The 25,117-nt window shown below is 41.2% G+C and overlaps 1 protein-coding gene across 1 annotated transcript in view; it reads left to right on the top strand.

The window, feature by feature from the left end:
* The window catches only part of Impg1 (interphotoreceptor matrix proteoglycan 1), a 133,028-nt gene that overhangs the window by 40,717 nt on the left and 67,194 nt on the right, over positions 1 to 25,117 (top strand). Inside the window, exons 7-12 of the mRNA XM_032909816.1 lie at positions 2,581 to 2,733; positions 11,550 to 11,608; positions 14,979 to 14,999; positions 16,282 to 16,526; positions 18,058 to 18,128; positions 19,186 to 19,264. Coding sequence (XP_032765707.1) covers positions 2,581 to 2,733; positions 11,550 to 11,608; positions 14,979 to 14,999; positions 16,282 to 16,526; positions 18,058 to 18,128; positions 19,186 to 19,264 — 628 coding nt within the window. The remainder of the gene's footprint in view (positions 1 to 2,580; positions 2,734 to 11,549; positions 11,609 to 14,978; positions 15,000 to 16,281; positions 16,527 to 18,057; positions 18,129 to 19,185; positions 19,265 to 25,117) is intronic.

Below are 25,117 nucleotides of genomic sequence, written 5' to 3'. Positions count from 1 at the left end.
ACTGTTCTTATATCATCGTAAGAATTGAGGAAATAAATAGTTTGAGAATTAGGAGAAGATGGGGGAAATACGAAAAACAAGCAAAAACCTTTCTCCCCCATACCTAACAAACACTAGTGTGTGTAAGAGGTGCTCCCTAAGCATTAAAATCAATCAATCAATCAATCAATCAATCAATCAATCATAATTTGCACACTCTATACCAAAAGGTGTTATATTACATGTGCGGCATAACTATATCAATTATGTTTCAAAATCCTTTACATCAAGCCAGAGAAGAATAGAAATAGTGGTCTAAGGCTAAGAGGCTATGTATGGAAGAGGTCACCATGTAGACTGTTGTAGCTGTGAGAGTTATTTAGACTATCAACATAAGAAGTATTTATCCTTCCCCCCCAAAAAAAAACTAAATCTAGGCAGTGCTGAAGCCAAGAAACTTGGCCCTTGTTACTCATGAGAAGTGGAGTTGGCAACTCAAAGAATGACAAACCAGAACTTCCCACCCTTCCACTGCTGCTACAACCACACCCGCTCGCCCTGGAATCTATGGGATGCTCTTTCCCTCTGTCCCCATCCTTTCAACTTCCCTGAAAGGTGCAGGGCAAGGAGAAGAAAAAAAAAAAACAAAAAAAAAAAACGCCCATCTTACCAGCTCTGCATGATAAATTCCCATGAGCAGCCTGCTGGCCACTCTATGTGCCCTTCAGACAACTAAACTACTGCTGTGAACAAGGAACAAAAATAATGTGTTTTTTTGTGAAAAAATTTGTGAGATGACTAGTCTTTCTTCTCCCTTTCTTCACATTGCCTGTGTCCTATATCCTTTGATATCTAATGTAGGTACCTCCCACCTCCCTCTGTGTAAATGTTCCCACATCTTTCATCTGGGGTTTGCCATATTCCCTGAAGAGCTTCCTCTTCCATTTGTATCTATGACCCATTCTTTTACTCAGCAAGTATTTTTACTAAAGTTCACTGATGCGCCAAGACTAGAGATGTACAACAAATACTCAAAGATACACAACATAGTTCCTGCACCAAGGAACATATATGCACTTAAACATGACAGAGTACCTTGAGTGCTGTGATGAAGATGGCAGGATAAATTACTGAGACACAGTGATGAGTCGGGACAGACTGTAGGGGTAAGCCCCTTAGACTAGCATACTCAGCGAGCTTGTGCATAAATACCACTTTGATTTTACTTTTAGGGATTATGTACAGTAGAGAATTGCATGGACTAACAAGACTTGCAGATAGAGAGAGGGCAGCAGGCGAGTGTAGAAGTGGATACCAAACAAGAGGTTGAAACATGCAGTTTAAAGAAGGCAGAGGCAAAGATTTCTGTACTCCAAGTAGAAAATACTTCAGACAAAACATAGAATGGGTAAAATGTATATGAGAGGGGAGAGAGAGAGAGAGAGAGAGAGAGAGAGAGAGAGAGAGAGAGAGAGAGAGCTGTTGCTAGAAGTGGGAGCATCTTAAATAGACTCGCCAGGAAGAGAAAAGCAGACAGTGTAGTACCTGATTAATCAAGCAGTCATGGCTGCAGAATGAAACTAAAATTATTCAAGCATATTGGAATAAGACTACGGAGAACATTAAAAGTACAGAAAAGGACTTTAGGCTTTAACCACAAGTAATAGGGAGTCTCTGGAGGTACTCGGTGAGAGGAATTTAAAACATCTATCTTTTTCATGTGGACTATAAATAGAACAGATTCCCACCCCACCCCCACAGTCCAGAGGAGGAGAATGTAAATGCTGAACCAAAGAGCACGGATTCCAGTCGTATCTAAGGAGCCATCTTTAGTGAGCCATGATACAGAATTCTGACCATAATAAGTAAAACCACATCATATACTCAAACTTGCTAGGACAGATTTTAATGTTTTCATCATATACTCAAAGGTTGTTTTTAATTTGATGTGCTGGATATATTAATAAGCCTAACACAATCTCTTCAGACAATAAACATACATCAAAACATCACATTGTATCCCTACAATTATTATTTGTTGTTTTAAAATATGTTGAAGCTGGATAATGAAGTGTATGCTTGTAATTCCAGCACTTGAAGGGCAGAGGCTGGACCAATAGTTCAAGGCCAGACTTAACTATAGAGCAAGTTTGAAAATAGCTTGGGCAAACATGAGACTCTGCCTCAAATAAATAAGTAAAAACAAGTTGAGGACCGCCTCACGCCTAAGATGAAGAGTTCAAGGCTGGACTTAACTATGTAGCAAGTTTCAAAATCGTTTGGGGGACAATGAAACTCTGCCTCAAATAAATAAGTAAATATAACTTGAGGAATGCCTCAAGTCCAAGGCTAGCCTGAGCTACAAAATGAGACTCTGACTTAAGTTCAGTAAATAACCAACCCAATGGAGCTCCACTACATTGTCTTTGTGCCTCTTTCTGCAATTCAGAGGCAACTCACTAATCACAGGACTTCTACTCCAAAACCACTTGGACCTTCACCATCCAATTCATGATACAATGGCAACGTATATTATATAATATTGCTGATTGTGTGCTGTTTACATGAATAGATCCCTTTGTGTTGTTGTTTTTAACCCAGGAAAGTAAACCAGAACCTACTCCAGTGTCTGAAATCTCATCTGAGGAGAAAGTGGAGTTCAGCATCTCTCTGCCAAACCACAGGTTCAAGGCAGAGCTCACCAACTCCAGATCCCCATACTACCAGGAACTGGTGGGACAGTCCCAACTGCAGGTGAGTGGCCCAGCCTGTGCACCCACACCCCAAGTCATGGCACCGTCTGGGAGGCAACAGCGTATTATATGTCCTTTGGCTATTAGCTCCAACTTCTTGTGACCAGGAATCTATTATTAACCACTGAAAGGAAAACTAATACTACATTAAGTTCCAAAATATTGGTGCAAATTATCCAGTTTAACTTTTCCATTGGTCAATGTTATTTATGTTTAAATTATTAATTATTAAATTATTAATTATCTTTAATTTTGAATACATTTTAAGTTCACTTACCTAAAAGCCACAAATATTCTACCTATGCAAATTGTCATTATGGTAATGACTCATAAGTAAATACTTTTCCAAAAATCCATCAAGGTGTATATTAAATGCTTCTGTCTTTTTTGTATATCAATTATATATCAGTAAAACATTAAAATTTAAGAAGATTAACATAAAATTATCACCTAGGCTGCAACTAGAGAGTCTAATTGATTGAAATATGAACATTCAATTCATAGTGTTACACCCCTACTAATATTTCTACTTCTGCAATTCGAAAGGCATCTATGTTTACCACTACACCACCAACACTGCCTTTGCAATTTGATACAATTTAAATACATGACATTAAGTGAATATAATTAAAGTATTCATCAGTGACTAGAGCAGGAGTTAAGCCAATCATTGAGCATTATCATACCTCTTGGTCTTTGTCTGAACTGAAAGGTTCTCTAACTCTCCGCAGGAAAAATCCAACTGCTTTGTGGAGTGTAGCATATGGGTGCTGAGAGTAGCAGTTGAGAATAGGAAAAAGGAGACAGAAAGGATTGCAGACGTGACCAGAGTTGTTAACTACATGTATACCAGGTATAGTGAGTCCATCACAGAGGCACCCAGCCTATTGGTGGCCTCTGGAGTGGAGTGAAGAGAGATGATTCCAGATCTGTAAAGCTACTTGCAAGTCCTGCAAAGAGCTCCAGGGGGCGCAGCTCTCCTAAGTCATCACCACTGTGAGAGTAGCCTTTCTGGTGGTGCAGCTGCCCTTGAGGTACTTCTAGTCCTATAAATAACCCATCACATATACTCCTGTATGTTACCCCAATTTTAAAAAAAAATGGTTCACTTAGTTGGACTTGGCTAAAACCATTCCTGTGGTCTGCTGGGGGTTGCATATATGGAGTGAACAAATGTGCATGTGTTAAGTCATCATGAGCAAATACTATGTGAGGGAAAATTGCAAATAGTTTGTATTTCTGTCAATTAGAGTGAAAGAGAGTGCCATGGTTTGAATATGCTTGGCCCAGGGAGTGGCACTATTTGGAGGTGTGGCCTTGTTGGAGGAGGTGAGTCATTGTCCATTGTCGGCATGGGCTTTAAGACCCTCATCCTAGCTGCCTGAAAGTCAGTATTTTCCCAGCAACCTTCAGATGAAGATGTAGAACTCTCAGCTCTGCCTGCACCATGCCTGCCTAGATCCTGCCCTGCTCCCGCCTTAATGATTATGGACTAAACCTCTGAACCTGTAACCAGCCCCAATTAAATATTGTCCTTTTAAGAGTTGCCTTGGTGGTGTCTGTTCAGTAAAGCCCAAACTAAGAAGATGGTACCAGGGACTACTTGTATGATAGGCCTGACCACGCTTTTGTTTAGAAGAATGTGGATTTTGGATTTGGAGACTTTGGATTTGGAAAGCAGTGGAATGCTTTAAGTGGGGCTTAATGAGCTACCCTAGTAGGAATATAAAAGACTTTCTTCCTGAGAGTGATTTGAACTATGCAGACCTGCCCAAGAGGTTTCAGTGGAGAATTTCAGTATGTGGCCTAGAAACTGCTTTGGTGGGATTTTGATGAAGAACATGGTTGCTTTTTGCCCTTGTCTGAAAATTCTACATAAAGCTAAGACAAAGAGATGTATAGTAATTGCATTGATAAAGGAACTCCAGAAATGCCCTGCCTAGGCTTTGTTCTCTGGTTAAGTGTCACAAAGAGCATTTTGAACGAGCATAGCAAGCCTAGAAAGAAAAATATAAAATATATGGCTTAAATATTAAAGGTGCATCAAGAAGTAGAAGGGAGCTGTGTGTGGTAGGAGACAGCAAATTAAGTGAGTAGGACTTTTCGGGCAAGATTCCTAATCTAGCTAAGTTTAGATCTAGACAGAGTGGTACATTTAATCCTTGGAGATAAAGCCAAACAGATCTCTGAGTTCAAGGCTAGCCTGGGACAAAGTAGATTCTAGGTGAAGAAAAGCTTAAATCCAGGCATGGCAGTACAATCCTTTAATCCCAGCATTACAGCAGACAGAGCCATGTAGATCTCTGAGTTCAAGGTCAATCTACAAAGCAAGTTCCAGGAAAGCCAAGCTTGGGCAGAGAGGGAATCAGAAAACAGAGAGCTGGTAATAGAGTAAGGAGGCCATGTTCCAGCCTCAGCAAGCAGCAGAACACTACAGAGTCAGTTGGCTCTGGCTTTAGAATGAAAAATAGAAGGGACAACTGGGACAAGTGATGCTGGTTAGCTGGAGCTAAGAAATTAGCAGTGATTAAGAATCACTAAGAAGAAATTTTTTCAGCATTGTTTTCTGAGAGCACGAAGAAGCTGTGTTCCAGAGATAGCCAAGATTGTACCTTGTACTGCAGCTGTACTTGGTAAGTGTAAGAGTAACCCAGGTGGTACTGGTTTTGAAGGGGTTATGAAGAGCAGCTGAGGATTGGCACTGTGGGAAGTTAGGAAAGGCCATTGGTGAAGATGCAGCCTCAGTTGTAGCTGATGACTCAGGACTGAAGGGGTCATGCAAAGAAGTTGAGGCTTGGCACCATGTAGAGATCCTATAAGAGGCTATTGGTGAAGCTTGTTACAGTGAAAGACTCCAGAGTATTACAGATGCCAGTACCATGGGATGATCCCCAAGAACAGCAGCAGAAGTAGAATGGATCAACCTGAGCCTAGAGCACTAGAGAGGGCAGATCTGGAGAAGTGACACCAGCCCTTAGGAGGAGCCCAGAAGATTAAGTGTGGATCCCAGACATTGATTGAAACAAGAAGCTGTAACATTGAAGCTGCCTTGAAGACATCAAGATTTTCAAGATGCCAGAGTCATAGGCTTTTAGCTGCTAACAGGGAGTGGAACCAGCACAGGAGAAAGGAGTTTGTTGCAGTCAGCAAAGATAAAAAAGGAGTTAGAGATCTGAAAACTGCTTTGGTATCAGACATGGAGATGCAGAGTTTATAGTTCACCCAGCTAGTTTCCTGTCTTGATTTGGGGCTTACAGTTAAGTGATTGGATGGATCTCAGAAGAGACTTTAACATTATTGATACTACTATAGATTTTGGGGACCTTGGAAGTTGGACTAAATGTACTTTTTAATATGCTATGGCTAGACATGCCCTCCCCTCATGTGTTTAAACAAATCTATAGGGCCAGGGAGTGGAATGTGATGATTTGTATATGCTTGTCCCAGGGAGTAGCACTGTTGAAGGTGTGGCCTTGTTGGAGTAGGTGTGGTCTTGTGGGTATGGGTGTCCTAGCTGTCTGGGAGCAAGTATTCTACTAGTAGCCTTCAGACAAAGATGTAGAACTCTTAGCTTCTCCCCCAACGCCCCACCCCCATGCATGCCTGGATGTTGCTGTGCTCCAGCCTTGATGATAACTGAATGAACCTCTGAACCTGAAAGCCAGCCCCAATTAAATGTCCTTATAAGAGTTGCCTTGGTCATGGTATCTGTTCACAGAAGTAAAACCTTAACTAAGACAGAGAGAGAAACAAATGGATCTGAGATAAAGCTCAAAAGGAAGGCCAGGTCTTATCATGGTGCCCATATGCTCTGAAATCACCCTGTTTCAAGGATTTGCTAACGAGTGTTTTAAGTAACAAATGGAACAAGTAGCAAACCCTTCGTTAGTTCATTCTGCTTAATGATCCATGCCTAAGTAATGTGTATGGTTCATGAACACTACAGAATCCTTCTCTTTCAAGCTAATGTAAGTGACTCTGTAATTATTTGACTTTCTGATGGTGATGAGAGGGGTGGGAGGTTAAGAAGGTGTTATGTCCTACATCTCCTCTCAAGGTGAGAAGTGAGCACTGAATTCTCAAACTATGGGAAGCAGAGATCCTTTGCTACCTGGCCATAGACTCTTCCCTACTTGTTAACTCTATGAGTACCTAAAACATCATCATAACACTATTAGGTCCCATCTAACTGTAACCCAAATCCAACCTTAATCCGAACCTTAACCTTAACTCTCTCTTCATCACTGGAGGAAGTCAGGACAGGAACTCAACCAAGCAGAGCAGAACTCTGATGCAGAAGCCACAGAGGGATGCTGCTTTCTGTCTTGTTCCTTATGGCTTGCTCACCCTACTTTCCTATAGAACCCAGAACCAGCAGCCCAGGGATGGCATCGCACACAATGAGCTAAACTCTCTCCCATCAATCACTAGTTGGGAAAATAACCCACGAGCTTACTTACCTACAGCTCAATCTTACGGAGGCACTTTCCCCACTGAGGCTCCTTCTTCCCTGACAACTCTGGCTTGTGTCAAATTGACATAAAACTAGTGAGTAAAGTGTCATTTCCTCTTTAGTGCGTAAGGAAACAGAAGTGCGAGGGGGAAATTAACATTCCCAACTGACACAGCCATTGCCTGGCAAAGAGAAGATCTCAACCCAGGTAGTCAAGCCTTGTACCCTTATCACTACCCAATGCTTCTTATGTTCCCTAAATTCATGCTTATGGAAAAGGGGTCCATTCTTCAGGGTTCTTTCTTCAGTCTACCATTACTTAAGGCCCCGTCCCCTGTGAGCAGCCCCTGTCTGCTCCCTGCCCCCTGAGCAGGACCACTCCAAGGCCTGCATTAGAAACCCAATCAGTGTGCCCCACCCATAGCGTGTATTAGCACAGTCACTTGGGCCTCATCAGGAATTAATGGACAGTGCTTTGCAGCAATTTAATTTCCACAATAAACCTAATGAGCAATTTAATACAAATGTCAAAAGGAATCACTTGGTTGTTGTCTGAATGCTTTCTCCTGTGCAAACATTCAAGAAAACTCAGCTGTAGCCACTTTGTACAGCCCCGTTAACATACGTTCCAGCAGAATCAGGGAGACCCCTGTGCGTTTGGTATTATTAATAAGGTTAAGTGGGCACTTAATTAGCAATTTAGTGGCTAGCGGTTCATGATGGGAAGGTCCCCAGTAGATTACTTAGCAGAATTAACTGAGGGCTTTTGTCATCGCGTCCCTAGACACCATATGCACCCTCCGGTGCAAAGCTGATTCTTAATCAAACTCAGGTTCACAAAGAGGGCATGGACACAACAAACAAGCGAACAAAGAAAACCCTGCATTAAAGCCTGTGTGTGACATGCTCCTAGAGGGGACGAGGACAGCCCTCCCAGGCACAGCAAGGGCAACTTCCATGGAGGTGCTTCTATGCTTCCCTGATGCTTGCACAGTAGGCTAGGGTCTCTGTAAAGAGATACTTCAGTCCATTACAACCTGCTGCAAACACGGCAGCACACCCTTGAGCCTTCACACCCTAATTTCACTGGGTAGCCACAGCTCTTCCCACAGGACACCACGGCAGGCCTGAACTATTTACAAGGATTTTCCTGTAGGCTCCCTAACAAAGCCCAGGTCTGTCAAACCTGGCCTACCTTTCCCCTGGTTCTTCTCTGTTAAGCTCATTACAGGTACACAAATTTATTTCTCTAGGCCTCCTCCCACCCCCAGCACCCATAAACCACAGGAGGGACCCTCATTCTACCTCCCCTGCCTAAGTTGTTTTTAAAACTATCTAAAAGCTGGGTTTGTCCTTGGAGAATCCATGCTGTGGGGGAAATTGGGACTCTCAGGGAAGGGAGCTAGTAACCCAATGGGAAAGTAGATAGATAGATAGATAGATAGATAGATAGATAGATAGATAGATAGATAGATAGATAGATAGATAGATTATAAGAGTCTCTGACTGTCTGCCAGGCACAGTTACTTGTTTATCAGTCCTTACTGGTACCCTGAGGTGTGGACATCAGTGTCCCATTTTGATCAAGAGACTACAATCCAGAGTTTAAGCAATAAACCCAGGAGTTTGCAGCTAGAAAGTAATAGCACCAATATTTAAGCCCAGCCCTGCACAGTATCTCCTTACCACCCAGAATAAGATACTTTTATCACCAGAGTTCCTATAGGTTCAGGAAATGAAAACTATTTTTAATATCGGCATAAGAAAATATAATTAAAAGGTAAATCAGTCTGCCGGAAAAAAATTTTTTTCCATGATTGCAGCCCAAAGCCCCAGAAGAGATTGGGAACTATCTGTCTACAGGTCACAGGTCCAGTGCCTGACGCTGGAGATACAAAATGGCAGTGACTTTTAGATGCAGTGGCAATGAGCTTGGAGAATGAAGAGATGAACTCAACTCATCAAGCAATATTTTTTAGACCTTCTGTGTGGGTGACAATGTGGTATATTCCAAAAGCAAAGGAGATAAAAGAATAAAGAAGACGCCATCCGTAGGCCAAAGGGCATGCACCTCCTAGAGCTTAGGTGACACGCTTAAAAGACGTGCCTTGGTAGACAGAAGAAGCCTCGATCGGAAGCCGAGTCTGGAGTGCTCACTTTTCAGTAGAGAAAGGTTCAGCGGGAGTAGTCACTGAGCGTTGTGGGCCAAGAGGGAAAAACCACGGGCTCTGGAGCAAAAAAAAAAAAAGGAAGGAAGGAAGGAAGGAAGGAAGGAAGGAAGGAAGGAAGGAAGGAGGAGGAAGGAAGGAGGAGAGAGAGAGAGAGAAAGAGAAGAGAGGAGCAGAGAGAGGGAAGGAAGAGAAGAGAAGAGCTACTGTCAGTGGAAAAAGAAAAAGAAAAGAAAAGAAAAAGAAAAGAAAAAAAAAACAGATGCATGTTATAAATGGGGAAGGACAGAGGTCAGCTTGGGTTCACTGGGAGGCCAACTGTCAGCTACTGGTCAGTGGGATAATGGCAGAAAGAAGTGCGTCTGACTTTTCTATTTCTGTGAAGAGACACCACGACAAAGGCAACTTATGGGGAAAAAAAAAAAAAACATTTCATTGCGGACTCGCTTACAGTTTCAGAGAGTGACAGAGTCAGGAGAGTGTTAGTGACTTCCTGAAGAACTGGGCCTTATTCCACAGGCAGTGTGGTCCGGCCAGTCTGAGGATTTTTGGATGAAAAGCAACAACATGGAACTTTAAAAAAATAATTTATAACACACATTCCAAGAAGAGGAGGCGAAGAAACAGAGGACTAAACTCTTGCTCTCCATCTGTACCCAAGCGCGCGCGCACACACACGCACACACACACACACACACACACACACACAACGTGGGGGGATGGGCACTGACTCAATTCAAAGGTGCAGCACAGCACGGGAGGTTAACAGGGCTACTATGGCAACGATACTGTGGAAAAATCAAATGGCATCATGGGATTTGAACAAAACTTAGTAACCCTGATGAGAGCCAAAGAAAGGAGGTGTCTGGGTATTCTAGGGTTTCTTTCCTGACACTTGGAAGTCAGAAAATAAGTGCAGATTTGAGGAAGAAAATGATAGTTGTGTGGAGAACTCAAGAGTGGATCTGAGATTGCTGACATGGTAGGAGAAAATCAGAATTCCCTACGGGAGTGAGGGATCAGGGGGACAGGAAGGAGGACAAATCCAGCCCCACTGTCTTTCTATTTTCCTATTCAAGCTCCTCTACTAAGCGGCTTCGCCTCCCTCTCAGACTTGCTTGTCTTGTAGGAAAGCTGGTATGGACCGCGTGGGCTGGTTATAGAATAAGAAGGAGCAAGGGGAGAAGGCTGGGCTGTGAATTTTCAAGGTCTTCACACTTAAAGGCTAAAAACAAGAATTTGGTGGAGCAAAGGAAACTGATCAGTGAAAGAAAAAGAGGAGTAAGCCAAAACTCCTGCTGTGAAAGAAGACCTGGAGAGAACCACCCACTCCTGTGGAACCACAGGGGGCAAAAATGGGGGCAAAAATGGGTCTGTGAGGCCAGGGAGGAGCCAGGGAAGTGATCTTGATCGCAGGCCTCATTAACAAGTACAAATTAAGAAAATTTGGGAAACCCTTGCAAGTCTAAGAAGGAATCTAATTGATCAGGCATTTCGCATTTGGTAACACCTTTACTGTTGTAGTTTCCAAATCCGCTAGTTCAATTCAGAAAACATCATTGCATTACTATTAGCTACATAGAGAAAATTCGTGCTGCTCTACACACATAAAAATGTTGTAGTTAAAAAAAAAGGTTCCTGCCAGACTGTCCCTGAATCTGTTGCTTGCCTGTGGTTCCCATTCCTCTAATTGAGCCTCCTTGCAGGGCCTCAGTGAGAGAGTCCTGCACTGACTTGATGAACCAAGATGGGGTGATACCCAGGAGGGGCCTCTTCCTTCTCAGAGGAGAAGGGAAAAGGAGAGTGGGGAAGGGGCTGTGTGAGGGAGGGACCAGAGAGGGGGCCTTGATTGGGATGTAAAGTGAATAGATAAATTAGTGAATGGAAAAAAAGAAAGAATTTAAAAAAAAAAAGGTTCCCACCAAAAACCATCTTAAAGTATTTCATATTTTATCTAACATAACTTTTAAAGCATCCCAGAACTGCTCATATATGGCTTTACAGCTAATAAACACAATTCTCTCTAGGCTTCAGAAATATCTGTGAACAGAGGGAGTTTGTCATGTTTTGTTGTTTCAGTTTTCTGTTTCACCTGTCTCCCGACTAACTCATCAAAAGTGTTTGGAGGTTTGCTGTTTGCTAAGATCTGAGCCAATACGACCAAAAAATATTTCATCCATTTCTTTCTTGCTGCAGTTGCAAAAGATATTTAAGAAACTTCCAGGATTCGGAGAAATCCGCGTGTTAGGATTTAGGTAAGTAAGAGAATTAGACTCTTCTCAACTTTAAATTTAAAACAACAAATTTGAAAATCACTTCCCGTGGCTTTCTTTAAAAGCCGTGTCCAGAGGACGAGAAGGCCCCCTTTCTCTCAGTTGTTTAACTCAGTCTGGGAAACTGCGGCTTAACGGACAATCCAGGATCTGTAAGCTGCGCAAAGAGCTGGAAATATCGCCCTCTACAGAGCATCTGCCGGTCGTCCTTGGCAATGTCATTAGCAATTCTCTGGAAAACAACACCAGAGAAAAGACACATCAAGAAGCAGTAGCAATTAACTGCCTTGGTATGGGGTCACCTCGTGTTCTCTCCAAGGCGAAATCTCATCCCCGTTGGCATAAATCACATTAGCCGAGAGACACGGGTGGACCTGATTTACCCATGGAGGAACTGAAGGAAGGGACTCGACGGGGGCCAAAGCAAGACTTCTTAAACCTCTTTTCTTGTTTTATCTACTGTATGGACTAAAGCAGTGCAGTGTTACTCAAAATGCAGAGTCTTAATTAGTAATGCTGTGGCAAAGCAGGGTGGGATGACATCTGTAGCCATCTCGCTCACGGCACCCTAACACGGGTTCGTGGGTTTAAACATAAATGTTTGCTTCATTTTTTTAAGTTCCCCTTATTTCAAGCCTTTATGGCCAAGCTCAGGTGGTTAAATGGTACTCAGTGTTGCGGGATACATAGCAACCCTGCTGAAAGCAGGAGGGACTTCCATGCCTGGGGAGGTAGGAAGTGACGTGCGAAGAGCAAGCCTTGTCCAAGTCTTCCTGGCTCTGTCACCACCTGGTCTTGGAGCAGGAGGAGAACTTGGGAAGGCCTCTCTGATTCGTAGAAAATATTAGAAAGGAAAGTGACAAGAGACGGAACTTCTAATATTTACCAAAGCAAACTCATTCTGCTTTGTGTCAAGAAGGCCGCTCTGCGGTATTCAACTCGAAGTCAGACAGATGAGAGGATAATCAGAGGTGATGGGCCCGTAGTTTACATAGATGGCAAAGTCTTCTGGATAAAGTACTACAGTTAAAGAACAAATTTTTAATCTACGGCTTCAGGAAATGATGGAAAGGCTTCTCCTGGTGAGTGATTAAATGTGTGTCATCGTCTCCCTGCGACAAATGAAAATCTAATTGTAAGAAAATCGGCTTGAGAGGAAAATCACAATGTTAGGCAGTGAAATTTTTCAGGGGAAAACTCTTAAAGAGGCATGGCTGGAAACTGAATCTTTCCCACGTGTTTGTAAGGATTCATTCCTACTTCTACCCACTATGCTTACAAAATAAGTTCAGTCTCATTCTGCCAATGACCTTCCTCCGGTCATGAGGACTTCAAACCACTGTAAAGTATGGGGCTAATTAATTCAGTAAGCCATGTGCTCGTGAGCCCCACAAATATTTTGTCATTGATACCAATGCTGGAGATGTTCTGGAATAAACTTACTATGAAGGACATTACTTTTGCTGTGGGTCCAGATGCCCACAGACGATTCACACGTTGCCTATCAGTCACACACGTTGCCTTTCTTTTGTCTCATTTGCAGAGAAGCTTATTTATAACTTCCTAAATTGCTTGATAGGAACGGCTTCATCCGATTCTCTCAGCACAAACTGAAAATTAATTAGGACTCTATGATTAATACAATTTTAAGTATTAGCAATTAAAGCACCGTTTTGAGTCTTGCTTCATTCTTTAGGGCAAGTGTGGGAAGCGATTAATAATTCCTCAATCTAATGGTAGAGTGTATTCTTCAGGCTGCTGCAAAAATGTCCATAGCATCTTCATCTGTAAGAGCCGACACATGGGAACAGACTGACTGTCCATCCACAGAACGATAGACAATTCTGGAAAGTTCTCAATATAGACACTTGACAAAGAAATCACACTTTTGACATATGTGACAACAGGAATGCACCTGTAAATAACTATGCTGAGGGAAAGAGCAGACGAGGGTGCATTATGTTCTTTTTATATTGAATTCCAGGAAACACAAACTCATCCACAGTGACAGAAAACACATCAGTAGTTTCTCAGAGATAGTGGAGCAGGGTGTGAAAGGGAGAGATCACAAAGTGGCAGGAAAAATCTTTCATGCTAGTTAATATGCTCCATGACTTGATTGTGGTAATAAATAATTCTTCTTTAAGATTTCCATTTGCTTATGCAAGCACAGGTCAACAAGCCAATCTTTAATTGGCAAGGATAAGGTTCTGGTCCAGGAAGCATGGCCACTCCCCTTGGCTTCAGAGGGTTACAAACTACAAAGAGGCTAGAGGCTGGACCTGGATGAATGTCCCATAGAGAAGCTCTCCTCTCACAGTGCCAGTTAGAAGGACAGCAGGTTCTCTGTATCCACAGCAGGAACATAGGAACCAGTCTGTAGCATGTCCATTGTGGTCATGTAATATCAGGGCAAAGGAGTGAAATGAATTTGTAATCCAAGAAGAAATACCAGTGATGCTAATCCCATCCCGTATATAGACTGTCTTCATCAGCAACTGTCATTTGAAATATAAGGAGAAAATACCAAATATAAATTTTAAACTAATTTCTAAAATGTGTCTGTAATTTCAGTAATCAAAGTGTCCTTCTTAGGCACCCACCCCTGGGTGGGGTAACAAAATAAAACCAAGGTTGTGGGAAGAAAACCCAAAGTTCAAATCTTGCCGCAGCTGGTCCCAACGGAGTCTGTCTCCCTCTGTGTATACCTTTGTAGTTCCTATAAAATGAGGATTCTGTGGTTCTAAAACTTAAATGAAAATACACATAAACTACTGGGTACATATCACCCACTCAATAAACAGGCGTTTTTCTTGCAAATTTTCATTGTGAGTGGAATCAATCCCTCAACTGATTAAAGCGATTCAAAGAGAAATCAGCAAAACACTGGTTCTAGGGGCCAGCCTCAGAGATGTTACCTCTGAGGATAAACGAATCCCTTAATGACATCCAGGAGGAAGAGAATCTCTCTGCAAAGTACTTTTTAAAAACATCCTGGCAATGCCTGCTCAAACAAAAGATGCACAGCATTTATTTGCAGCCTTTTTTGAGGAAACCAGGTTTTAAAAGAAGATAATAAATGCAGGCAGCTTTGAACGAAGGCTCAAATTCTGATCATATTTATGTTATGTACAAACCATATTTAATGACGTTTACATCCTGAGACTCAGGATTCTTAAAGGTGCCATCCAAATCTCTGATGGCAGTTTGTATGTTTCTCCAAAGTTCTGGACAAACAGGAAGGACAATGTAAAAGCATTTTTGTGTATGAAATAATACACTGACAAATTCAATAAATCTCACCAAAATTCTTTCTCCCTTGCATGTTTTCATGGTATGTGGTGAAATGAAGACCAAAGAAAGAAGAGGATGGGTAATTTTGATTATTTTTTTTATGTTTTTAAATATCATATGCTTCCCTCTGCTAAGGTCTAAACTGAGTCTTTAAAAATAATTTTCACACGTAATGTCTTGAATAAGCCAATGATTTTCAGTACTTTTATTTAAATGGAATTAATTTTCGTTGAGTCATTTAGAAAATATCTCTAGCCAAATCATATGCTATTAGCAGGCAAACAATGACCATCTGAGACGCCTTCTATAGAAACCTGAAGGTCTCATTAGAAAACATGTGGGACTATGGGTATGTTGTGTACACAGCATGATTTTAAGTATGTCTTGTATGTTTACAATGGGAGATGGGCTGGCTAGCCAAAGACTCCTGAGTGCAACCAACTGAGGTCTAGATTGAGGGAGAGAAACTAATTTGCTCCTCAGCCCCAAGGTCAGTTTGAGGTGGGAAAAGGACCCACTATACCTGGGAGAGCTCAGTAATGAAAATCTGGCTTTGGCTCCCACAATTGACTAGTGAAATAATGAACTGTAGCCTCTGACTGATTATGTGGTCTGAAGAACTGCCAGGAATACACATTATCAGTTCCTGAGGCCTTTAAAAACATTTCTGCTTCTCCCTGTGTAGATTTATGGCAGAAAACAAAAGGTAACACTTGATTCTCAAGGACATAACTGTAAAGAATCTTGTTTGAGATTTGCGTTAATAAATAGAGTAGTAAATACAGTTAATCATGTACCGTGTGCTGCCTTCCTTCCCTTTTCTCAGATCTTATTTTATTTCCTTGCTCTATTTCATTTAAAGGTCTTTAATTTTAAAAATACTTTGCAGAAAAGAATGGAAGAAAAAAGGCCTTAGGAACCGAAGTTTCACTTGGTGGTGGCATACATAGACTATTGTACTATATCCTGCATGCTAGTCCTTAGACCTTAAAGGAGGTATCTTGTAGAGAAAGTGCCAATTCATTTCTCTTTCTGACTGACACTTCATGACTTTTAAGAGTACCAAAAGCATTGATCGATTAACAATGGATAACACCTTTTTCAAATGTAAATATGTATGGACCCAGTTCACACGATCCCTCCTCAAACTAGACTTAATCCCCAGGCTGACATTCTACTTTAGAACAAGTTATTTGTCCACATATTAAATTTCTGGCAAATATTGAAATGAACTAAGTTGGATATGCTTTAAGAGCCTATCAGAAAAGAAGATAAACTATGCTGAACACTTATAGCAACACAGAAACTCTCTAGTCTTCTCACAATTGCTTTGGATAAAACATGTCCTCTTCTCTCCACAGTTCAAGCTCCACAGAAATACAACTTATGGCCATCTTTAAGAGGGACCATGCAGAATCAAAAGGCCCTGAGAGTGATCTCCTGTCTCTCGATTCCAACAAAATTGAACGTGAAAGAATCCATCACGGAGCCATAGAAGACAGACAACCAGAAGCCTACCTCACAGCTGCAGACCTCAAAAAACTCATCATACGACTGCTAGATGGAGACCAGCCCGTGGTAGGAGGGACAGTTCCATTCAGTGATGGTAAGTTGGTGATGCCATAGTTCCAAGTTTCAGCGAATTCTGACAGAGAGGCTCGTAAGTATGATTTTAGGATGGGTTGTCATTTTAACTTGGGCCTTGTAAAGTCATCCTTACTGACAGACACATCACGGATGGTACTATTTCTGGCTCCCCTCACACCCTCCTGCATTCCATTTCATCAGCCCTTGGTGATCATTCTGCACCAAAGATAAGTCTGGAAGAATCCAGTAGTTTCAGTTCAGTCAGGTCAACTATGTTCAGCCAGAAGGGTCTAGACAGACAGAACTCATGAACAGTCCCATTAGCCTGGTGTAGCTTACACATATCTTCTCATCCAGTAAATTTGTCAGGCTTTATAAGAAAACAGATGGCATATTCAAATAAGGCTAATTTAAAAAGAGTGAGAGACTGTCCATGAAAGTTTTTCCTTACTCAAAGGCATGGAACAGCCTCATAAGGCTAGAAGCAGCATGACCTCATTGCTTCCTCTAGACCTGAGGGTTGCCCATGAATACAACACACCCAAGAGAGGAGGGTTAGGAGCAATGATTCAATCTGTATAAGTCAATCTTCAAAGGGATCCAAAGAAGTAAACAAGATAATCTGATGTGCTCATGACCCCGAGAGGATACTCAGACTGGCATGAAACTCTCATTCTCTGGCAGTTCTGTTATCTGGTTTAGATCAGCAAAGCATCATCTCTGGAAATTGACTGGGAGGAGGGCTGTGGAGCTACTGAAGCCCCAAGTGAACAGCTTCAGACTCATCGTTTATCATTTTAGGTTTATGCCTTTTTTAAGCTTTCTGAGAACCAGGAGGTAGTATGGAGTTTCCATAGATACTCATACCTTACAGTGTTAATATCAACCATTTCTTTCTTTCTTTGCAAGCTAAGCCATATTTTTAGGTCCCATTGGCCTAGCCTACCAGCCTTACTACTTGATCCAAATCCATAGACTAAGTCTGGGAACCCTAAAAATTTTTAAACTACTATCCTTTTGTAATTGTTCTTATTACTTAATTGGCACATAATACTTATGCATATTCATGAGATATGATGTTATGATTGGATACATGCATATCACATAATGATCAAAGCAGTGTAATTATTGTATCTATCACCTTATTCACTATCATTTCTTTATGATGAGAGCATTCAGAACTTCTCGTATAGCAATTATGAAATAGACAATACATTATCATTAACTATAATCACCCCACTGAGCGACATAATTCTAGTATTTATTCCTTCTGCCTACTTATACTGTTTGTTAAACTCATTAGCAACCTCCCCTGCCACCTCGACCTGTTCTTAGTGATTCCCATCACATAAGCATGCAAGATGCAACCCTATAATCTTCCTTCGGTGCATTATTCAGATTAGGAAGCATTAGTCTGGAACTTAGTGATTTGTAACACTACTCCTTAGGAATTCACTATTACCACATTTTGGAACCTTAGCTGTTTTGTTACCTAAATCATAAAAGAAAAGAGAACTATTTTAGCCTTGTGATTTTTTTTCTCACCCCAGAAGTTACTGAGCCACTCTTCAGACCTGTCACCCAATCAGAGCTGCCCAAGCCCCTTACTGATGTCACAGAGGTAAGTTTTGTGTCCTTCTGTTTAAGACCTTCCCATCAAATAATCAGCTTTATAGACTGAGTAGAAAAACACATTCTTCGTAATGTTAAATATTAAGTATTTTATGCTTTTAGGGCTGCAATTGAAAGCCCACTTCCAAGAACTGTGTTAACAGAAATTAATTCAAATTGCATTTCAAATATTCTAAAATGCAGTTCCCTTAGATTTAGGTACCTATGCTCCATTTTGAGTCAGGTTATACTCTGTGTTTAATAAAGCACATTTTAAATTTTATTTTGTACATTCAAGCATTTATTTGAAAAGGACAGGAGACACAGGCATGGCATGGTATGCGTGTGGAGGTCGGGGGCCAATTTGCAGAAGTTGGTTCTCCTTTTCATTACGTGGTTCCCAGGATTGCACTCAGGCCACCAGGCTTAGTGGCCAGTGCCTTTTCCTGCTGATAAAACAGGCTAGTGCCTTTATCCAGGCAGATAAAACACATTTTTATGAACTAAAGTGAACAATTAAAGCAAAACATAATATATATATTTAACTTTGCTTCTCAGAAATTCCCTTTTAAATTTATTTTTAATTCCTAAGAGCTTACCTAAATTTTTATTTATGGGAGGTGATAAATGCAAATTAGCATCTTAGAAACTGAAAGTAATCAATACAGTAGTTAGTTTGGTATTCAACTTAAAGCCCTGTCAATGACAGAGTTCTACAAGTTTTCACTGGAGTGTGCATAAATAGGGATTCCACGTAAGCTCCATGCTCACCCAAAATGAAAGAATTATAAGTTAAACCATGACTGACACAATCCAAAGTATTTCCGTCATTAATTAATTCTGTCCAGCAAGACCAGTCAGCCGTGAAACAAGAGATCAGGAAATAGATTGCCAGGCCAGGCCAGGCTGTGTGGTCCTTTCAAGATATAGTTCCATAGAAAAGTCATGCTAACAACAAAATCCTTCGCTTAAATTTGACTAACAGTATTACAAATACAAGTATAACTCTTCTCATACACAGAGAATCATCCATTCTCAGCCGCTGCCTTTCTATATTCACTCCTCAGGATGTCACTTTGAGTCCAGAGCTTCCTTTCAGTGAACTTAGGCTTGAGAGTGTGGACAGAGATGGTCCTGACCTGCCTGGTGAGTTTCTTCCCATACAGTCAATGTTTGATGACAACATTCCGGGGATTCATTAATGTTCTTCCTCAAATCCCTGGCAAAGTCATCTCTACGCTGGGAAGGTTTGTCTCTCCAGCATCAGCACCAGAAGAGAATACACCGCATAGCCCCCTGCTCCCTTCTGAGGGACACGATCCCCTCCAATCCAGCATCCTTCCCTTTGTCCTAATCACCAATCTCCCAGGAATCCTGGCAGCCATTTTTGGGTGTGGTGAGAGACACTGAAGCCAAAGCTACCCTAACTAATCTCTTCCAGGGTTGGAAACTGGGTGCACTGGGACAGAGGAGGTCATGAATCCATCCAAGTCCATGTCCCAGGCTTATGGCTACAGAGGACTGAACCAACCTGTACCTCAGTATATCATTCCTGCATGCCACTGACAGGCTCTCTTTTAAATGTTTTCTTATATTTTGTTTTAGAGAAAGAATTTCCCTATGAAACTCAGGCTGGCCCAATCTTTCTGCCTGCTGGGAAGTAGACTTGAGCTACCTCACCTACTCACAAGAGCTTTTTAGTGTGAACTACACATAAGAAAATCCTATTGAAACATTGAAATCCTATTGACGGACACATTTTTCTTCTTTTATATTTATTTTTAACTTTTACCTTGTTGTTGTTGCTGCTGCTGCTGCTGTTGTTCTTGTTGTTGTTGTTGTTGTTGTTTTCTTAGAGACAAGCTCTTACTATATAGCCTTAGCTATATGTAGTGGCAAGCCTCCAACATGTGGCAATCCTTTCCACTCTATTGGTTATCTGGTGAAAACACCCTTCAGGAAGCAGAAGGTCTGGGGATCTGAGGTTGATCAGCTCGCACTGTAGTTCTAAATCTGAATGCCTCTGGGGCTCTGTGAAAGCTGCATTTTCTAAGGCTTTTGTTGATGTTTTAGTTGGGACTCATTATAAAATATTTCCTCAGTGCTAATTTCTTCATAAATTGCATGCAACAGGTAGGAAAATAATCACGGAATCTGATTTTGTGGAATACTGTGTATGTCATGGTAGCAGAGCTTGCTACCAATGGAACTTAGTTTACATGATTACTGCCAAGAAAGTGTCCATCTCATATTTTAGCAGTTCTATGTTGCAAATAAAGGTAACAGCTAAAAATAGCCACTTTTCCCCTGTAAATCTGACATTCGAGCAGTGGTTGGTAAAGACAGCTCTGCTCTACATGTGCCAGCCAGCAAAGCTCATCTGGTATTAAAGATCCATTTTTCTCAGTGACTTATGCACACTGTTGGGAAATCAGGGCTTAGTCAGAGCTGTTGGCTAGAGTTCCTATTCTCTTACACATGGGCCTCTCCATGAGAATGCTTGGGCTTCCTCACAGTTATGTAGCGGTGTTGTGGGCCCAGAAACAGCATCGTTGTTTTTCTCGTGGTGTCTAGGCAGTCACAGAGACTCAAACATTAAAAAAGCACAGTCCTTAATTATCAATGGAAGAAGCATTGAGGAATATTGAGATATTTATAATCAACCACAGTGAACATCCACCATCATTTTGGCCTTAAAATCATCTGTATACCTTTTGGTGAAATGGTTAATGCTGTCCCTGGATTCTTTTCTTTCATTATAAATCAGGAACTCTAATAAAATTGGCATTTCAGGTAGACAGAAATTATGATATATCTATGACAAATGCATTATCACACTTTCAAATTGCTTAACTATCCCCATACAAGGATACACCACAGAACACTACAGCTAAAAAGAATCTCAGAGATAATCCAGTTAAGCCTCTGTGCTTCAGAAAGGAGAAAAGCAAAGCTTGTGACAGGACATTATTTGCACAAGGTCAGGAGCAGGACCATCATTCAAGTCTTCTCCAGGTTACACTGTGTTTACCTTGGGTAGACTTAGCCTTTTAAAAAAAAAAATTATCTTCAGTCTGATCAGATAGCTCGGCAGGAAAAGCGCTGGCTGCACTAGCTTACCAACCTGATTTCAATCTCTAAAAACCACACAAAGCTAGATACAATGGCTCACATGTGTAATCGCAGCACTCCTGCTGAGATGCAAGGCAGAGACAAGAGAATCACACTGAAGCTCAGAGCCATCTAGTGTGGAATGTGAAGAAGGAGCAACAAGAGAAGCCTTGACTCCACAAGATGGAAGGAAAGAACCAGAACTACTCCCAAACATTATCTCTGAACCTCCACACTCCGTGACACACCCAGACCTGCAAATACAACATGAGGTGAAAATAGTAATTTTAGAGCATCTTTTATTTGTTATCTTATAATTTCATATTTACATACATATATGGAGATACATATACACATATGCACACACACACACACACACACACACACACACACACACATATGGTATTTTGATCCCACACATCTCCAAGTTCCCCCTTCCACTCCCATGAACATTTTCCAACATATCCTCCTCCTACCTTCATGTCCTCTGTGTTTTATGTACCCTACTGATTACAATCAATGCTAACAGCTAAAATGTTGGCAGATCCTGTTGGCTTAGTCCCGTGCAGGTCTTATACAGGACATCATAGCTACAGCAATCCCATTATTTCAATGACCAAGTAATGTCCACGAGCCAGCGTTTCCCTGCACACTTCCTATCGTCTGTGATGATCTCTGAGCCTTGGGAATGAGGCCAATACAGATGTCCCATTTAGGGCCGAGCACTCAGCAGTCACTTATTCTGTTATGAGTCTGCATTACCATTACCCACTCAAAATGAAGCTTCTCTGGCCAACACTGAGAGCAACACACTCTGTGAGCTTAAACATAAACATTTAGAGGGCAGTTTCACAGTATGGCCATTTATGAAAACAACAGTCCCACAGGGGCATAGACTGTTCCCAGTGATAAGATGTTGACCAACGTATAGATCCAGGCATGAAATCCTTCCTGGGGACCAGGCCTCATAGCCAATCAAAAATTGTTTTATTACCCAAATATTCATCACACTACATCTACACCAGTAGACATACTGTGCCAGAGGAAGGTGGGTGCTATAGCATGCCACGGGATCATTGGTTGTTTCTCTCACTCGACAGGCAGCCTGCATAGCGTCTTCTGACACTGTCATGGGAAGAGGGTTTACTGGTTAGTTGAGGTCGATAGCTCTCTGCCCCGTATCAGAACAAGAACTGTCTTCTGCAATAGCATCTTACCGTCTAGTAACAGTGTGCAACTCAGAGCAATAGCAAAATTGCTAATTGTCTTAGATGCCTCTGAGGTTTCCCCGGTCAATGGCGTGTAGAGATGTATCTTCCGCCTGCACTGACATCTTATTTTATAACTCACGTTTCCTGACTTGGCCCATATTTTATTGTGCTGTTTTCTTGATATTTAGTTTCTTGAGTTCTTTGCATATTCTAGATCCCTCTGTCAAATATATAAGTGGAAAAGTTCTTGCTCCATTCTATAGGCTGTCTCTTCATGTGATTGACAGTTTCCTTTGCTGGGCAACAGCTTTTCAATTTTATGAGATCCCATTTGCTGATTATCCGTCTTTTGTCCTGAGCAATCAGTGTCCTATTCAGATTCAGCCTGTGTCCGTCTATACCTGGAAGTGTATTTCATACTTTTTCCTTTAATAGATCCAGAGTTTCATGTCTTAGGTGGAGGTCCTTGTTCCATTTCGAGGTGAATTTAATGCAGGGTAAAAATTAAGTATTTCATTCTTTTAACTGTAGGTATCCAGTTTTCCTAGCACTATTTGTTGTAGATGCTGTCTTTTCTTTAATATTTATTTTAGCATCTATGTCAAATATCAGGTGGGCTATATGGCCTTGTGCCTGGATCCTCTACTCTATTGCCCTGATTGATGTGTCTGATTTTGCACCACAAAAGCTGGTTTTATTTCTATGACTCTGTATTATAATTTAAAATCCAATAGTATTATTTTTGCTTTGGGTTGCTTTGGCTGTGTGCGGCAACTACTCTTAATCACTGAGCCACCTCTCAGGCACATTTTTAAGTGTGTGTGTGTGTGTGTGTGTGTGTGTGTGTGTGTGTGTCTGTGTGTGTGTGTCTGTGTGTGTGTGTTTAATTGTGTGTATGTGTGCATGTGTGCACATGTGTGTGCTCACAGAGTTGGATTCTCCTGAAGCTAGAGTTACAGGTATTTGTGAAGCAACAAACCTGGGCCCTGGGGAGCCAACTTGGTCCTCTACAAGAGAAGTACATGCTCTTAAGCCTGAGATATTCCTCCACTAGAAGATTATTACTGGTTGTTATGGATCTGTTTAATTTGGCTTAATTTGAATAGGTCATATGTATCTAGAAGTTCATATATTTCTTTTAGATTTTCCAATTATGTGGAATATATGCTTTCAGAATAAGAGCTAATGAGTTATGAAATCCATTAGTGTCTATATTATATATATTATATATTAATATTCTCCTTTCATCTCTAATTTTATTAATTTGGGTCTTCTGTCTTTCTTTTGGTTAGTTTGGTCAAGGGTTTCTCAATCTTTTCATTTCAAATAATCAACTTGCTCTTCGTTGATTCTAAAACAAATACCTTCCAAAAATCATCTTTAAACTGTTTTACCCTAAAATTGTATTTTTTTACTTCACTATTCTGTACATTTTTATAAATAAGTGAGGCCTCTGCATCTCTATGAGGAAACTTGCTAGGGTTATCCATAACCACATGATACAGAAACAAATACAACTCCAAGCATCATGGGTAACTTGCAGATTCGTCTCCATCCTCACTTTATTTGACATTTTTGGTCCATGGCTCTCATAGACAACACATGTCTTGACTTTCATAGACCAGGCGTGTCTTCAATCTCCTGGCATTGATCCTTGTGTTTTGTGACTACACTTTCTTGATCTCTTGTACCTGGATTTGCTTTATGTTCTTTTGCATGTTTATTAAAATCCTACTTCATATTTCAAAAGACATGGTGACTGAAACACATGCATTAAAAAGAAGGTTTTGTTTTAAAGACTCAAAAGAAAAATGGAAACGACAACACTTTTATTGAGGTGGTAATGTGTTGAAACTAAGTGTGCACTGCGTGTGTATTACAGACAACTAAGTATTCATGTTAAAATGTTTGATTTTTATGTTGATTTTATATTAAGCTTCATCTCAATAACTTTTTAAAGAAGTCAGATGACTCTGCAGACAAAATCATATTGAAATGGAAATCATGTTTGCCTAAAATATGGCTCAGTTGATAGAGTCCTTGTCTGGCATACGCAAAGCCCTGGGTTTGCTATCCAACACATAATTTAACTAGATATGAAAGCTACAGAAGGAGGCTTAGGCCAGTCTGGGATATATGAAGCTCTGTTTCAGAGAAAGGGGAAAATGGAGATCATAAAGTTCTATGAATTTGCTTGAGGTAGAGTGTGGATTTGACTCCAAGCTTCGGAGCAAGCTGTGCAAGAGAGAAAATATAATCTGTCACGTAGTTCAGATATACACACTTCCAGCATGGGAGCAGCCTTCTCCTGTGAATCTTCATCAAGGAGACAGTCTGGATCTGGTGAACCATGTCCTGTTCTCATCAACTTCCCCAGCATGTGAAGCCAGCCTCAGGTGTTTTCCCCATGGCCTGGGCTGGGAGTCTACAATGACTGCCAAAACCTACTTCATTATGGCAGTTTGGAGGGAAAGGTTCTGTCAGTCTGTCTAACGCAGTAGCTGTACTTCCTGGTTTTCAGCCAATGATCAGTAGGTGAAAATTATATCTTACCATGGCGCTTTTGATTAATATTCGGCAAGAAAAGTTATATTGCTGCCATGGGGCCAGTGTGCAAAATAGTCTATGTTGTCAATTAAGGCTAGAACCACATTCATTCATCACCAGCCACGCTGGG

This window comes from Rattus rattus, chromosome 8 (genome assembly GCF_011064425.1).
Source record: "Rattus rattus isolate New Zealand chromosome 8, Rrattus_CSIRO_v1, whole genome shotgun sequence".
Lineage (NCBI taxonomy): Eukaryota > Metazoa > Chordata > Mammalia > Rodentia > Muridae > Rattus > Rattus rattus.
Note: the sequence above shows the minus strand (reverse complement) of the source record. Positions and strands in the feature narration are given on the sequence as shown.